An 18,519-nucleotide genomic window follows, 5' to 3' on the forward strand; every position below is an offset into this window, starting at 1 on the left:
CAAGAGGCAGTGGGGTGCACCCCAGGTGACGGGAATTGTACAGGAGAGGAGAAGGCAAAATAAAGCGTTATATTTCCCATGGTAGGTAACAGTGGAGAGACTCCACAGAGTTCTCTGAAGACCCCACCCAAAGTGCTCACCCAAGAGTCAGCATCTGAAGGCCTATCACAGAGGGTCCTAGTGGTAAACCACAGTGAGCCAAAGAAGCAGTGACAATTTTTGAGCAGAGTGCCATAATCTTTCCCAGTTAAGCAGAGCCATTTGACTTTTTCTCTGAGGTATATCAGAAGTTGCTCATGCCTCACTTCCCATTCCCAGTCCCTTAAACTCTGAGTCTAATTTGGTTGGGGTGGGAAGACTTTGAATCATAAATGATAATGAAATTTTCAACTGGTCTGGAGTAAATTTTAATTGTCAAAAGCAAGCAGTAAAGTACAGAATGTGATCAAGATTTCATTAATGGAAAAGAGAGAGATTAGATGGAGCATGGTTGAAAGCAGTAATTGGTGGAGGGGGGAGATTTTTTTTCTATTTATACTTTGGTAACACTGTTGTTGTTGTTGTTGTTATGTGCTGTCGAGTCAGAGCCGACTCATAGTGACCCCTCCTTGGGTTGCCGAGGCAGTATCACTACGGAAGTAGATTGCTCAACCTTCCTTCCTAGGAGTGGCTGGTGGGTTTGAACCACCAGCCTGCTGCTTAGCAGTCAAGTGCCTTAGGCACCATAACATAAAATTCTATGAATATTTATCACTCATCACAATCAGATACTCTCTGACAATATCCTGATGAGATTGTAGACCTCTGGATCTATTTTGGTAATGGGCAATATTTTTTTCCCCTAGGCTATTTAGAGTCAGAGGTCATTGAAGAGCTTCATTTTCCTTTTGCTTTGCGATGACTCACCATGAAAAGGTCAATTCACCATAAAGTCATTGCCACTTACTTCACAAGAGTGTTACAGAGAGTATGTCAGCATCAAGCTCTGAGTTCATGAAGAGACCCAATATAAACACACAGTGTTATTACTTCTCCTTGTCTCTGACATCTGCATTTTTCTATCCAATATTCTCCTTACTCAGACCCTCTTCACTAGCATAAGGTACCCCCTTATTCATTCACTTTTGTCTCTTTTTTATCTTTTTTAAAAATCTCACACCCAGTGGATACACCCTCTTCCAAGATTCTCCAAGTTTCCACATCTACTGAACAGTGTCTAGTGCCAAAAATATCATTTGTGTTAATGCTCTGAATGAATAGACTGCCTCTTTTCAGAAGTGATTAATATTTCACATACTAAAACGAAAAAAATAACTGAGCTAATTCTACTAAACAGAATTAGTAATATTCACTGGTTCTCTTTGGCTTTCAGTCATTTATTAGCTGCTAAAAGGGTCATTTCATGAGTACTAAATATTAGAGTGTTTTTTAAATGGAAAAATGTAGTTTTGGGTTTGTATTCAATTATCTTTCCAGTATAAAAAAAATAATGCTAGTTTAATCTTTCTGCAGATCCTGGTAATAATTTAATATTTTTTTTCCTTTCTATACTCTCCAATTTCTTATGACTCTTGTTAAAACTTGGTGTCTCACAATTAGAAGATGGATGCTTTGCCAGCAACAATGGGAAAACTTTCAGATCCTTGGAATTTTTCTATCAACTTTGTTTTTCAACAAGCATATTCATGTGAACAGACACTTTAGAGAGGTTTCTGCTGTTACTTCTGCTTTTTGTTTCTATTAATATATTGCCTTTTATATTACAGTTTTTCTGATGACTTCTGTCATTTATTGTGTTCTCTCTTCCTTCCTAGGCAACTACTTCTCATCACTCAGTTTTCTGTTTCAGATACAGTCTACCTTGTACCCAGTAGGACCTCAGAAAATACCTGTGGAATAATTGAGCATACTATGTGAGTCTGCAATAAAGAAAATGCCACACACAGAACACAGAAGAGTATTGTCCTCTTGTTGTTATGTGCTGTCGAGTCAGCCCTGACTCATAGAGACCACTCCTTGGGTTTCCGAGGCAGTATCACTATGGAAGTAGGATTGCCCAACCTTCCTTCCGAGGAGTGGCTGGTGGGTTTGAACCGCCAGCCTTCTGGTTAGCAATCAAGTGCTTTAGCCACTATGCTACCAGAGCTCCCTCTTAGAGGTTGTTATATATACATGTCACATTTTGAGCAGTATGATCTTGGTGAGGATTTTTATCACAGTCTTCATTCACATGCTGTCAATCTTCCTTTCCCACATCTTAGGCAGATGTAGGAACACATCCATAGATTTTTGGTCATTTCCAAATGTAAGAATGATCTCATTATGGTAATTACGATTTATGTTCATAACTAAAAATGTAGGCCAGATCTAAACTCAACTTTATTTCCAATGCAAAGTCTTTCCTCTCTTCATACTTTCTCTCCTTTTCTATCTGCTCCTCTTTGTTCTCTTTCAGCTACTGTCTGTCTTTGTCACTGAGGGCCTTTAAATCTTTCAGGTGAAAAGGTCTATCCAGTTTTTACATTCATTCACACAGGCTCCAAACTTGTGTGGATCCTTGATGGGCTTTCCCTCCATGCACTGTTTGGATGGCTATACTAGGATTGTCTCAGAGCTTTTTCCAGCTCTGCATTCAGCTGAAGAATGAGATGACAGCTCCTCCACCTACAGGAACTCCACACTCTCTAACTATCCCTCGTCAAGTGCACCTCTCACATGGCTTGGTGCAGAGGAAAAACCTGCCTCTCTTCTCCTATGGCTCTGTTCTCCAACCATTTTACATCATTGTACTCATTGTTGTTGTTGTTGTTGTTATGTGCCGTCGAGTCGGCCCCGACTCATAGCGACCCCTCCTTGGGTTTCCGAGGCAGTATCACTACGGAAGTAGGATTGCCCAACCTTCCTTCCGAGGAGTGGCTGGTGGGTTTGAACCGCCAGCCTTCTGGTTAGCAGGCAAGTGTCTTAGCCACTATGCTACCAGAGCTCCCATAGAAAATGAAAATATTTGCAAGGCCCACTGGGCTACATGAGGCCATCAGATAGACTAGATGGTCAATCAAGGCCCTGCCTACTCACCCATAGTCTGAAGGCATTAATATCTAAGATCTCTTGTAACCACTCCTAAGGTTTTTTTTGGCATGCATTTTGAGAAGCTCATTCCTATGGCAGAAAAAAGAGGAAAATCCACAGGACTCTCCCTCTAGGCTACGACTCTCTCCTATAATAATTCTTGTAATCTATTCCTGAAAAATCAATCCTGCTTTTCATCTACTTGGGAAGAGAAGGTATAGTGATGATACCAAGAAGGGTTTGTCCCACCTGACAGATAGCAATGTCAGTTTGGAAGTGGGTTGCCCACCACCTTGAGAGCATGGTGACAGGGGTGGGTACTTAGTGTCTACTGCCCTCACCACTGGGGGTCTAGAGTAATAATGAGAGAAGAGGAGAAGTTTCTTTTAACATGATATGACACACAAACAGAAACTCCTAGGGCAGCTCATGCCTATATTTGTGTGGATTTCTTAAAAAATACAACCACATCTTCTCCTCACTTATCGACTACACTTCTTATCTGACATTTCACATTTACAACAATAGCAAAAAATCTACTTTCCAACTATTTTGCACATTAACTTGGGTTTAATTCCTGTGTCCAGCTCCTGGCGCACAGAGACACCCATGTCTCTCAGGCATGCTGCTGAAGCAGACAGCTCTATAGAAGGCCTTTTCCTGGTCCCATCCCCACTGCTGGAGCCACTATTGCAGCTCTTCATGTGAAAGAGGTGATTGAGGCAGATTTTGAGGGAGTGCTTCCAAGAAGGGCCTTGGAGTGGCTGGAAGGGCCCAAGAGGAGGTGGGGGTGGGGGAGGTTGCTGCTGATGCTCACCTCATTCAAATGCCTTAGAGCAACCAAGTCCTGTGGCAGGACAGATATTGGGGGTAACCTAGAGCCTGAGGCTACAGTGGAAGCTGGCTGCCCCCTCTTCTTCCATGGCCTGGGCTACAAAGGTACTTTTTTGAGCAAGCTGTTAGTCTCTCAAGCTCTCAGCCTTGGATTCTAACCCCTCCAAGAGCAGCAGCACATTGCTCATTTCCATATGGTCCTCTCCACCCTGCAGGACAGCAGCAGGCAACTGGGGCTGAGAAGGGGGGCAGCAGTGTGGGCACAGTCACAGACAGCAACCCCATTAACAACCTAGACCCCTAGCCTTGCCAGTTGCCCAAGCCCCAGCGCTGCCAACTGTGCCTTTAATCTAGCTACTAGGCTCCAGATCCATTCAAGTGCCAGCCCCAACAGCAGGGCCTTGGGGCCCAGAGGAGAGAAGTGCCAAGGGCACATCAGTTCTGAGGGCCCAGGCTATGGGGCAACCTCCATGTCTTCCTCCTTCTTGCATAACACTCATTTTACATAATGACCTGGTCTTTAGAGCCTAACCCTGTGAAAATGTGAGGAGTGGATGTATATAATTCCTTATTGTCTATTAAAATATGAGAAGTTGATTTAATCCAGACATTCCACCAATGCACAAAATTTCAATCTTTTTTATTACTTGGTAAACTCATTTCACTGTGCAAAGCAGCCTGGCCTTGTATACCTGTATGCACCCGAGGTAGCCATGCTGTGAGGCTATGTGAACGGCACTGTTGCCATCCTGGTCCACTTCATCCAAAGAGATACCCTGTTCTTGCATAAACTGAAGAAGCCACAGAAGAATCTTTTCCTATAAACACAAAGACTATTGTAATTAGTGAAATATCACAGAGAAGTCAAATATAAAGACAGAGGAAACAAAACTCTACCTTTTGAAGCTTAACAGAGAACTTAACAGAGAAACCAAAAACCCATTGCTATAGATTCCAACTCATAGTGTCCCTATAGGACAGTAGAACTGCCCCATATGGTTTCCAAGGCTGTAATATTTATGGAAAAGACTGTCACATCATTTTCCTGTGGAATGACTGGTGGGTTCACACTGCCAACCTTTCAGTTAGCAGCCAAGTGCTTAACCACTGTACCACCAGGGCTTTTTCCAGTTTACCATAAAATACCAAACTCATTGCTTTCTAGTTGATTTGACTCATAGTGACTCCTCCTTAGGTTTCCAAGGCAGTATTTCTACCAAAGTAGATTGCCCAGTCTTCCTTCCAAGGAGTGGTTGGTAGGTTTGAACCACCAGCCTTCTGGCTAGCAGTCAAACGCCTTAGGCACTACGCCACCAGAGCTCCCATAGCAAGAGAAAATTCCCAATTAGTATAAACTAATAATTCATAAATTTCTAACTGAAATGAATGATAGAGGACTGCACACAGAATTTTAAGACTGGAAAATTACCTTGGAAATGCTCATATTCTATTTGCTTATTTTACAGAGGGGAAAACTGACTCACTGAGAGTGAGCACCACCTCAAAGTCACACAGTTTGAGTGATCCAAAGTTGGAACTAGAATCTAGAGCTCAGGGGAAAAAAAAAAAAAAATTATCTTGCAATCTGTTATATAGCTACTGTGTCATAAAGCCTCCAGGTTTCAAAAAATATTATAAAACCTTGGACCATGGAGTTTTAAAACCAGCTTCTACGTTAAAGTTTATAATCCTTCAACCATGACTTCTTAATCCCACACAGTTTGTAATCAAGAGGCCTACAAAAAGAGGCAACACCTTAAGCTGCCAAGTATAACTTCACTGAAATAAAACTGGGACATTCCTGATTTTTCTGACCAAATAGTGGCAGTTTAAAGGTAAAGCTTTTCCTTTTTCTATGTTAAAGTGAGGGAAATCAAAGCTGTTAACACAAACTTTTCAAAAGCAAAGACATAGAGCAGTCAGCATGTTTTGTCATAATCTGTTTGCATTTTACCCGGAGTCTTTTGTGGTATTTTCATGTTGTGCTTGGCTTTGGGAGAAAGCAGGGGGATGGGATTTCATTGTTTTAAATAGAAGAATTAAATATAAAGTTAAAAAAAATATGAGAGTGGTAAAAAGCATGAAATTTAGTGGGTGGAATGTGACATTTAAAAAGATAATCATGTGTTTCAAATAGCCTTGAACTTCTTCATACCCTTTTAAAAGATCCCCTCCCCTTTCCAGTTATTTGCTCAGATTGGTCATGAACTTTTATACTTTTCTGGATTAAATTTGCCTTCACCTTCTGAACATGCCAACTAATCTGCTAAAGGAATGTTGGATAAAAACAGCCAGCTCTTTAATGTTTCCCTGCTTATGCTGGGGAACAGGGCACTGTTTATGAAGGTCTCTGAGACATCACGGGCAGACTGAACATGTGTACCACACTTTTTCCAAATGAACAAGCAGGGAGTTAAGACCCCTAAGGATCAAACAGAGAAAACTGTAACCAATGCCTACAACCTACCAAGAATGCACCCAGGGATTTCAGGGTAAGGGTTAGCTGCAAAAGCAGACAGACCTTACAGAAAATGAAACCCTCAAGGGTCCCTACATAATGAAGAGAAGGAGAATTTCCAGGCCAGGGCTGGGCATCAGAATTAGGATAAAGACATTCTGCTACAAGTAACCCTCTTCTTCAGAAGCAAACCTGGAGAAAGTTGGAGACAGTATTTGGATCAGAGCAAATGATGTTTATCACACAAGCATAAGATAGACAGACCTTCTCTGTTTTTCTTAAGTAGAGGCAAAAACTGGGACTACGTTTATTTGAAGGCAATTATATCAAGTGATGTTAACTCCTTTAAAGAATGGATGAGTGGGATCTCAAGATAAAGGAAATAATCAAGTGGTTTGAAGTCAATGGCTATGACATGGGACCTTCAAGAGCACAGGTTGCTGTGCTTCAATCAGTGAAAAGAACAAATCCTCTTCAATGGATCATTCTCATACTCACGTAACTTGTTTTTTCTCATTATAACCAAAAATCAAAAACAAACTCACTGCCGTCAAGTCAGATTCGACTCATAGTGACCCATCACGTATTATCTTAAAACTGCAGAGTGTGAGAGATGTTAGGGCATCATCCAACTCAATATCCTTATTTCACAAATCAGAAAACTTAGGGAGAAGATGACTACAGTGTCTCAGATATTCTATCAGCTTCTTTCTTTAGTAATTAAAGCTTAGAGTTTTTAAAAGATACTTAGAACTATCTCCTCTTCAGGTTTTCTAGATCCAATTACATATTATACTGGAGCAGTTTATTCCACATGTACAGAAAATACCCATTACTAAAATTCATAGTGCTTTGACCATTTAATAATGGGGTTGTAGAAAACAAAATACTGCATTGCGTAAGACTAACCATTTTCTCCTTGTGGAAATCTGGGGGAGAATCTAGCCATCTGCACTTTGCAGGGGTTTGATAATACGAGAGAACAAAACACCATGAGTCTGTGTGAGGCAAGAGTTATCTTGGCTCCTGATGGCTCTCCAAGTCAGTTTCAGGTCATATTGTTATAATTACCTGCCTTTTTCTCTTATCATGGCATGAATAACTCTTCCTTACAATTATACATCTTCTCTCATCCAATATACACAAAGATGTTATTGTATTTTCAGGCAAATAACACATGCCATGTAGTTTTTGCAAACCACACAACCCTTTGTGTGTTAGTTCCCTATGCAAGCTATGTTGTTGTTAGGTGCCGTCAAGTCAGATACCAGTCATAGCAACCCCCCCTTGGGTTTCCGAGGTGGCATCACTATGGAAATAGATTGTCTAACCTTCCTTCCGAGGAGTGGCTGGTGGGTTTGAACCACCAGCCTTCTGGTTAGCAGTCAAGTGCGTTATGCAGCATTAATTTAAAGACTTGACAAAGAACTTGCAGCCCCATAGCACGTATTTGCTTTAATATATTTAATATAAGGGCTTTAATCTATTAGCTTTAACTGTTTTGTTGTAGAAGGCAACATTTAGGTTTTAGAAATTCATTCTTTTATCTGCTAATACAATAATCTTACAAGAAAAATTAAATATGTATTTTAGTATCAATTTATCATTTCCATAAAAAAATCTGCTAGCACGAAACACTACTTTTGAATTTTACTTCTTTCCTGAATAGTTTGTGAATGCTAAAGCTGCCGCATTACAAGCCATCCATATTATGAAGTTTTCAAAAAGGACTCTTTAAATGGATCCTTAAAACTCTGAAAAACACATCCAACTACACTCACATCTGGTTCTGAAGTAAAATCAGTAACTAGAATGTTTTTTTCATAGAGCCTGAAAAGATGAGATACATTTAAAACAATAGCGTTAATAATAAAAAAGAGGCAGCAAACGGAGTTTTATAATGATCCAACCTTAAAATTTACAAGTCAGTTTCACAGTTGGCAGAAAGTTGAAAAATTTTCCAGGTCACATTTCTTTTTTTTTAAAGAGGGTACAACAAAACAAGTGTTTAATAATTTCCTGTCCAAATGCCTGACTAAAATATAAAATAGTATAAAAAACAAGTTATAGCACACACACACACACAAACACATACACAAAACAATACCAGCTAACGAATTCACATTTAAAATTCATATTTAATAGTATGCCATGCAGTAAAAGACAAAACATGAGAAGACAGTCCTATGCTGTTAACAGTGTTTCAGTCAATTTCATTTTAAGCAAATAATGACAAACACAAAATATTATATGATTATTTCAATTATAAGTCTACATACGTAGCCTTTTGGAATGTCTGTGTCCTTGCTTCCAGGGTCACTTTCTCAGTGCTGCTTAATTTTTGCTTCTAATCCCACAGCATCTACTCTTTGATGCTGATCAATTCTCACTTTGTTTCAAAAAAACAGAAATGTAGTGTTGCTGATATACTGTTGGTGGCAGCTGTTCCCTGGCACTGATGTACATAGGTGTTATATATGTGTGTGTATTATCTATGTGGGCATGTTATATTAAAAGAAAAAATACTGTATTTAAACAACTTATGTTGTCTTTGGAAAGACACAAAATACAATATTGAAACAGGCTACCAAAAGAATAGAAAATCTCCATAAAAGAAAGCTAGTATGTGAAGGAAATTCTCAGTCAATAGTTGAAAGTTGAACAGATAGATGGATGTGTGGTTGGATAGATAAACTGTAAGTTAGAGAAGCAGTCTGTAAAAATGAAATAATATAGAAAGGCTTCTCCATCCAGGTTGAAAAGAACAAATCCTCTTCAATGAATCATTCTCGTGATGTTCTCTGAAAGCAATACTTATGGGAAAATGAAGATCTAAAGTTATAGTCTTCCTTCAACATCTCCTCTTTGTATAGACACATACAAACACATACACACACACACACACATAGAGAGGTATAGAGCTAAGAGGGTAAATGGGCACCATTACATATGTAATATACCTATATATTAATAAGGGCTTTCTTGTTGTTGTTGTTGTTAGGTGCCATCAAGTTGGCTCCAACTCATAGCAACCCCATGAACAAGAGAACAGAAACACTGCCTGATCCTGTGCCAGCCTCACAATCCTTGCTATACTTAAGCCCATCATTGCACCCACTGTCAATTCATCTTGTTGAGGGCCTTCCCCTTCTTCACTGACCTTCCACTTTACCAAGCGTGATATCTCTCTCCAGGGAATGGTCCCTTCTGACAACATGACCAAAGTAGGTGAGACAAAGTCTGGCCACTCTTGCTTCCAAGGGGCAATCCAGTTGCACTTCCAGGACAGATTTATTTGTTCTTTCAGCAGTCCATGGTACTTTTAGTATTCTTCACCAACACCACAACTCAAAAGCATCAATTATTCTTTGTTCTTCCTTGTTCACTGTCCACCTCTCACATGCATATGAAGTGATTGAAAATACCATGGCTTCAGTTAGGTGCAGCTTAGTTTTCAAGGTGGTTGTTGTTATGTGCTGTTGAGTCGGATCCGATTCATAGCAACCCCTCCTTGGGTTTCCGAGGCAGTATCACTACGGAAGTAGATTGCCCAACCTTCCTTCTGAGGAGTGGCTGGTGGGTTTTCAAGGAGATATGTTTATTCTTCAGCACTTTAAAGAGGTCGTTTGCAACATATTTTCCCAGTGCAATATGTCGTCTGATATCTTGACTGATGCTTCCATTGAAGTTGATTATAGAACCAAGTAATATGAAATCTTTAACAATGGCAATCTTTTCGCCATTCATTGTGATACTGCTTATTGTTCCATTTGTGAGGATTTTCATTTTCTTTATGTTGAGATGTAATCCATACTGCAGAAAGAAGTCTTTAGTCTTCATCAGTAAGTACTTCAAATCATCCTCACTTTCAGCAAGCAAAGTTGTGTCGCATGCATATCGCTGGTTGTTAATGAGTCTTCCTCCAATCCTGATGCCACGTTCTTCTTCATATAATTCAGCTTCTCAGATTATTTGTTCAGCATACAGATTGAATAAGTACAGTGAAAGGATACAACCCTGACATACTCCCTCCCTGATTTTAAACCATGCAGTGTCCCCTTGTTCTGTTCCAACAACAGCCTGCTGGTCTATGTACAGGTTTCTGACGAGCACAATCAAGTGTTTTGGAATTCCCATTCTTCTCAGTGTTATCCATAATTTGTTACGATCCACACAATCTAATGTGTTTGCATAGTCAATAAAACTCAATTAATCATGTTTTTGGTATTCTTTGCTTTCAGCCAAGATCCATCTGACATCAGGAATGATATTCCCCATTCCCTGCCCACTTCTGAATTCAGCTTGCAGTTCTGGAAGTTCTCTGTCAATAAACTACTGCAAGCGTTTTTGAATTATCTTCAACACAATTTCACTTGCGTGTGATATTAATGATATTGTTTGATAATTTCCACATTCTGTGGGATCACCTTTCCATGGAATGGGCACAAATATGGACCTTTTCCAGTCAACTGGCCAGGTAGCTGTCTTCCAAACTTCTTGGCATAGACGAGTTAGTGACTCCAGTGTGGCATGTTTGTTAAAACATTTAAATGGGTATTCCATCAATTCCTGGAGCCTTGTTCTTTGCCAATTCCTTCAGTGCAGCTTTGACTTCTTCCTTTAATACCACTGGTTCTTGATCATATATCACCTCCTGAAATGGATGAACACCGACAAATTCCTTTTGGTACAGTGACTCTGTGTATTCCTTCCATCTTCTTTTGATGTTTCTGGCATCATTCAATATTGTGCCCATAGGATCTTTCAATATTGCAACTCGAGACTTGAATCTTTTTCTTCAGTTTTGTTCAGCTTGAGAAATGCCAAGCATGTTCTTCATTTTTGGTTTTCTAACTTCAGGTCTTTGCATATTTCACCATAATAATTGACTCTGTCTTCTCAAGCTGGTCTTTGAAATCTTCTGTTCAGTTATTTTATCTTGTCATTTCCTGCATTTGCTTAGCTACTCTCCATTCAATGGCAAGTTTCAGAGTCTCTTCTGACATCAATTTTGGTCTTTTCTTCATTTCCTGTCTTTTTAATGACCTTTGCTTTCTTCATGGATGATGTTCTTGATGTCATCCCACAATTTCTCTGGTTTTTCGTCATTGGTGTTCAGCGCATCAAATCTATTTTTTAGATGATCTCTAAATTCAGGAGGGATATAATCAAGGCCATAGTTTGGCTCTTGTGGAATGTGTTTTAATTGTCTTCAACTTCAACTTGAATTTGCATATGAGCATTTGATGGTCTTTTCCACAATCCGCTCCTGGCCTTGTTTTGCCTGAAGATACAGAGCTTCTCCATTGCCTCTTTCCAGAGATATAGTTGATCTGACTCCTGTGTACTCCATCTGGCAAAGTCCACATGTATAGCCATCGTTTGTGTTGTTGAAAAATGGTACTTGGAATATAAGTCATGGGTCTTGCAAAATTCTATCATGCAATCTCCAACATCATTTCTATTATCGAGGCCATATTTTCCAGCTACTGGTGATTCTTTTTTGTTTCCAACTTTTGCATTCTAATAATCAGTGACAATCAACACATCTTGATTGCCTGTTTGCTGAATTTCAGACTGCAGAAGTGGATAAAAATCTTCAATATCCTCATCTAGGAGCTCTGGTGGCATAGTGCCTAAGGCATTTGACTGCTAACCAGAAGGCTGGTAGTTCAAACCCACCAGACACTCCTCAGAAGGAAGACTGGACAATCTACTTTGAGTTTTTTTATTTTGTTTGTTTGTTTGTTGGCTTTGGTGGCTGGTGTGTAATAAAAAATCTTCCATTTCCTCATCTTTGGCTTTGGTAGGAGCTCTGGTGGCACAATGCCTAAGGCATTTGACTGCTGACTAGAAGGCTAGTGGTTCAAACTCACCAGACACTCCTCAGAAGGAAAATTGGACAATCTACTTTGAGTTTTTTGTTTGTTTGTTTGTTTGTTTGTTCGTTGGCTTTGGCAGCTGGTGCGTAAATTTTTATAATAGTAGTATTCGCTGGTCTTCCTTGTAAACCAAAACCAAACTCACTACTGTCTAGTCGATTGCGACTCACAGCGACTCCTCCTTGGGTTTCCAAGACAGCATCTCTAAGGCTGGAAGGAAGATTGGGCAATCTACTTCCGTAAAGAAACCACCTCAGAAACCCAAGGAGGGGTCACTATGAGTCAGGACCAACTCAATGGCAATGAGTTTTTTGGTTTTATCTCTTCGGAAATAGATTGCCCAGTTTTCTTTCTGAGGAGTGGCTGGTGGGTTTGAATGGCCAGCCTTCTAGTTAGCAGTCAAATGCCTTAGGAACTACACTACCAGGTCTTCCTTGAAGGCATATGGATATTATTATCCTATGACTGACAGCACTGCACTTCAGGATAGATCTTGAAAAATTCTCTGTGGTGATGAAGGGCTTTCCTTAGGTGGGGAAAATAGTCCTTATTTGTTCTACTTTCCTTACCAGGTTATTTGTCAAATAAATCACTGTTTAAATCATAAGATGTGGATCTCTGCTGGCATGTTCTCCAGAATCAGAGGAAAACAGCACAATTTCTCTGAGAGTGGACACTGAATATATTCTTAAGTAACCTAGGATTCTAGGCAACTCCATGTCTATCTCAGAAGTTCTAATTGTTGGTTGTTAGAAGATTCATACACTCAGTCACTCACTTTTGGTAGTACTTCTCTGCACGATAACTTAGGGGAGAACTTTTCTTTTTTTAAAAAAATGAACATATCCAGGCTACACACCTAGTAAGTGGTAGGGGTTAGGTCTTTAACCCAGACAGCTTGACTCAGGAGCCAAAGTTCTTTCTAGCTCTGTTTCCTTCCTCTGAGCATAAATAGCCACAACTGCTCCCCACCACCTCTAACTCCTTAAAGGAAATGCTCCCTTTGGGTCCATGGAAATCAAGGCTAAAGGCCCATCAGCCTGTGGATTTGTGGAGCTCTGTGTGGATTATGTGCTTTCAAATATCAATCCTTAGAGAGAAGAGGATCAGCGTGTGCTAATCAAAGATTTTTCTGTTTTGCCTTCATCTGCAGCTGCAGCACTTTCAGCATTGTTTACTTATTTCTGCCCCATGACAGTGAAACAAAAGTCAAGGGATTATTGTGGTTTTTTAAAGTAAACTGTGGAAAAACAATATTAACACTCAGTCTACGGAAGCATTCTCCTCACCGGCATGCCTACCAGTGCTCATGACCATTAGTAGCAAGTGCTGAGCCTTGTCTTTTTAAAAATCTGTATCTGTATCAAGGACTGTGCTTTAAATGCAGAAGCAACACAGTGTGGACAAAGGTGCTTTTGGTAAATGATCAACACTGTGATGCAGATTGCCATTTAGAAGAATCTTCTGACCAAAAGTCACCATGAATGACTCAGAAACAAAAAAAGTAATCATGAGTTCGACGCTGAAAGTAGCACAGAGCCCACTGGATCAATAACCAATGCAAAACAGGCTGAGGTCTCCGAGCACATGGGGGGAGGGGTGGGCCCCACTGAGAGGGCTGGAAGACAGGCCACTAGACCATCTGAACCCTTGTGTTATGAAGAAACAGCTCCTCACACAGATGGTAGCTTTGAATTGAAACAATTCTGTCTCAATTGTTTTGCCAGGAACATCTTTCTCAAGGGACAGCAAAGCAAGCATTCCCAGAGTATGCCTGAGGTTTTCACCTTCATGCTTCCCATGGCTAGTTCTGTTAGGTACAATCAGGCAATGAAATAATTACACCCTCTGAGACTTCATGTGTCAAGAAGAGGAAAATCAATTTCTATCACCCAGAGATCTATCACTCCAGGAGGCCACTAAAAACTGTCTGCAACACTGTGGTACTGGAGTATTTAAAGGTAATTTTTACAAGAAAAAAGACACAAATTGGGAGTCAAATTCAGCCCATTCTTTAAGAATCTATATGAGGGGCAGAGGGCAACTAAAATAAACCAAGAGGGAAATTTTCCCTTGTACTATCCTTTACTGAGATATTTATTGAAGAAACAAAACCAGAACACACTGAAGTGCCTGCTTGATGTAGAAAAACTTGCATGTGCTGAATCCATTAGAAAACTGTTCAATAACAGTCTTTCTTGTGAAAATATTAGGCTTGTAATGGTTCCAAGTTCAGCATCTCCACAGGTTATCTGTTACATAAGTGGCTGTGGCGGATGTCAGACGGCTGGACAGAATTCACAGTTCTAATGGCTTCTGCATTTTCCACTTGGATAGGAATGCTTTCTGTTGCTTAACTACCCTCCTTCACAACTGTACTTTAAGTCATTAAAAATGCTTATCAGCATGAAATAACAACCTGAAGATTGATACTAGCATGAAGCATACATTTGACATAGCTCTTCAAATAGGTCACTAATTTCCATATTTTCCTTTAGGCCAGCCAAGTAAGCCACACGATCACCCAACTAGTTCCAGAAAGGACATATTTTTTTACTCTGTCCCAGTAGCTTCAAAATTATGAGAAACCTGCTGGGAGAGTTGAATAACAAAACTGGCATATGTAGACAACGTTTTCCAAGACAAAGAATTCCGAATGCCCAATTATTTACTTAAAGTCTCAGAACAGCAATGATATTCTTTTCTCCATTTCTTTGGTATGGTCTGTATAGAGGGCAGGGAGCCTTTCCATTGACGTCTGAAATTCTGACTTAGGCTTTGCATAAGCAGATGAAATCAGTGACATGAGACAATTATTCAGGCAATTTGAGAATACATCAGTTTCTCTTTTATACTGAAAGTGATTTATGAAGATTAACCCACTGCCAAAGAGTTGATTCCCAATTCATAGTGACCCTATAGAACAGAAAAATGACACAATTTGGGATAAATTGGGAATCAAATTCAGCCCACAGAACTGCTCCATGGGATTTCTAAGACTGTAAATCTTCACAGAAGCAGACTACCTCATCTTTCTCCCATGGAGAAGCTGGTGGGTTTGAACCACTGACTTTCTGGTTAGCAGCCAAATGCTTTAACCACTATGCCACTAGAGCTCTCTTTCTCTCTCTTTTTTTTTAAAGAGTTCTTAAAGATTAGCAGTGAACAAATCCTGCAGTCATTTGAAAATTCTTTTTCTCTTTTGTCAATACTATTATAATAGTTGTAAACCTACAAAAGTTGGAACCTGTGTAACCTGTGGACATCTGTCAGAGAAGGAAAACTCAAATATTTTCTATCAATAGAGAGTGACAGATAAGTGGTAAGCTGCGTCCTGTCAAAGTCAGAAAACCTGTGAGACCTGAAATATCAAGGCAGTCCCATTGACTTCCAACTCTCACAGGTTTCAGTGTATAAGGAAAAAAGGGCATGCCTAAGGCTAATCAGAAGGCTGGCAGTTCCAACCCACCAGCCACTCCTCAGAAGGAAGACTGGGCAATCTACTTCCATAGAGATACTGCCACGGAAACCCAAGGAGGGGTTGCTATGAGTTGGAATTGACTCAACGGTAGTGACTTAGAGTTATTAACTGTTTTTAGTTGTTTGTAGAACACCATGCTGCTGGCCAAGGTATAATACAAAGTAAGATATACTATGTCAAAGACAGTAGCTTTTACAATGCTTTCTTTAAAAAAATTATTTTTACAATTTTTAAAATGCCTTTCCTGCTGTTTTCTGTTTCATAAATTTAATGTTGTTGTTGTAGTTGTTACATGCCATTGAGTCGGACCCGACTCATAATGACCCCTTCTAGGGTTTCTAAGGCAGTATCACTACAGAAGTAGATTGACCAACCGTCCCTCCGAGGATTTAATTGCTTAATTTTTTCATGAGCTGCATACAGTATTTTAAATATCATGACACATTGGTAGATAAAATTGCAAAAAGTTTCCTTCAGCTATATCAATGCCACTGTAAATAATATATATGAATTATCTACACAGATAGGAAGAAAATAGAATCTGGCACTGAAGTCAGAGGGATTGAGATGAAATCCAGTCTTTGTTTTCTCTAGACATTTGAACATGCACACAAATCAATTAACTTTCTTTGTTCAATCTCCTCAGCTACATAATGAGGATAAAAACAACAGGATCTCATAGGGTTGTTTTGAGTAATGTATCAAATTTGAGTAATGTATACAATCAAGTAATGTATACAAACACAATACAATGGCATGGTGCCTACCACATAGGAAATATGTATGCATTTATTTATATATCTGGAAGTTATCATGGCACAAATAAACTACTGGCTAACAAGATTACCACCAAAGGAAGACTGTGGAGTTATTACTCTTAACTCTGTTTTTTAAACTTGATATTGTTATGCTTGAAAAATCATGATCTCTTGAGAATACCACAATTTATTGCCATCAGGAAAGTTTATGAAGCCAAAGGGGATATGGTTATATGCATGAGAAACAATTTTCTTTGCCACAAACAAATACAATTAAATCTATTTTAATACAGTGCTGATTTTTTTTTTTTTCTTTTTAAGACTGAGATGGCATTTTGCAATTCTAATTTTTTTAGAGATAATTTATATTCTTTCCCCTTACAGGGAGAAAGTGAATTTTTTTTTTAACCTACATTGAAGTGTGATCTGTATACATCAATTATTAACACTGGGATTTCCTAATGTAGAAGAGTCATTTAGTTAATTGCCCAGTCATTTTTAATCAACCAAGGCTTATCTATAATGCCTAATTAAAAATTTTCTTCTATATTTTTGGTTCAAGAAAATATATAATTTTTCATTTTTATAAAAATAAAATGCATTTCTTGTAGAAAACTTGGAAAATACAGAAAAATACAAAAGAGAAAATAAAAACCTCCTGCATTTTCACCCTGAGTAATAACTACTATAAACATGTTATATAATTTTTTCTAGTCTTATTTCTTTCTTCCACTCTCCCTCTCATCAAAATTGAAAATTGGTACCAAATTATAGGAACAGTTTTGTACCATGCATTGTCAATTAATATTATATAATGAACATTTGCCCATAAAATTCCATCATATAGTTGTAACTTCATTTAGTTATCCAATATCCTATCTTGGGACATTTAAGTTGTTAAACACTTTTCTTCCCTAAAAAAGTGCTACAATAAATATCATTGCATATAAATCCTTGGATGCATTTCTGATGATGTCTTAGGCTTAAATTTTGATGGAGTAACAGTAAGTAAGAAGTAGGTTATATGGTACACAAAGAGAAGATATTTAAAATCCCCTTCATACCTGGCCATAGCAACCTGCATAATGAATAAGGCTTGGAAAATCCTTTGAACAACTCAATTCTGCAATGGCTTCAGTTTCACTCACCATCCAGCGAACACACTCCAACTGACCATTCTAGATTTAAAAAAAAAAAAAAGAAAGAAAGAACTCAAGATTACTCAGGTTTGAAAATATTCATAGATGGAAATTTTGCCAAGGAAAGAAAGAATCTGAATGATAGCATTTATATCTGGCTTAATTTATTTAAAATATAGTTATATCACCTACAAATGGTACAAATGGTTAAGCACTCTACTAGCTGATAAGTTGTCAGTTTGAACCCACACAAAGATGCCTCAGAAGATAGGCTGCTTTTGAAAGGTTGCAGTCAGAATTGACTTGAAGACAACTAACAACATTATCTCCCTTGATCTGTAGTTTTGGCTTTAAATCATTTGCAGAATTTCACTTAAATACATTTTCAACAGTTATTTTAAAATCACTTTATTCAGGTATAATTTGCATATATGAAATGTACTTTTTTAGTGTGCAGTGGATAAATTTTGACAAATATATATGCTCTTGTAACTACCACTCCAATGAAGATATAGAACATTTCTATCAACCTAGAAAGTTTTCTTTGTTCTTATTCCTTTCACCTTTGCCCCAGACAACCACTGATACGATGTCTATCACAATAGATTAGACACTTTTGGGTCTACCTTGTATTCAGTCAGCATACTGTCTTTGAGATTTAGCCAAGCTATTGCTTGTATCAGTAGTTTGTTACTTTTTATTGATGAGAGTATTCCATCATGTGACTCTATCACAACTTTTCATCCATTTGAGGGATATTATGGACAAAGCATTACTGTGGGCATGGAGCAAGGGAAAGCTCCAATGATGGGAGCATTTGAGCTAGCATAATAGGATTATTTTATTTTTCTTTATTTAGAATCCTAACATTTAACTTCTTAAGGGAGAGAGCCTATTC

The 18,519-nt window shown here is 38.7% G+C and overlaps 1 protein-coding gene across 1 annotated transcript in view; it reads right to left on the bottom strand.

Moving 5' to 3' along the window:
- Positions 1–18,519, bottom strand: part of LOC103198129 (synuclein alpha interacting protein) — a 91,735-nt gene that overhangs the window by 23,662 nt on the left and 49,554 nt on the right. Inside the window, exons 5-6 of the mRNA XM_007942235.2 lie at positions 17,547–17,660; positions 4,596–4,721 (exon numbers count right to left, since the gene is read on the bottom strand). Coding sequence (XP_007940426.1) covers positions 4,596–4,721; positions 17,547–17,660 — 240 coding nt within the window. The remainder of the gene's footprint in view (positions 1–4,595; positions 4,722–17,546; positions 17,661–18,519) is intronic.

This window comes from Orycteropus afer, unplaced genomic scaffold, assembly GCF_000298275.1.
Source record: "Orycteropus afer afer isolate SDZICR_OR568_19922 unplaced genomic scaffold, OryAfe1.0 scaffold00086, whole genome shotgun sequence".
Lineage (NCBI taxonomy): Eukaryota > Metazoa > Chordata > Mammalia > Tubulidentata > Orycteropodidae > Orycteropus > Orycteropus afer.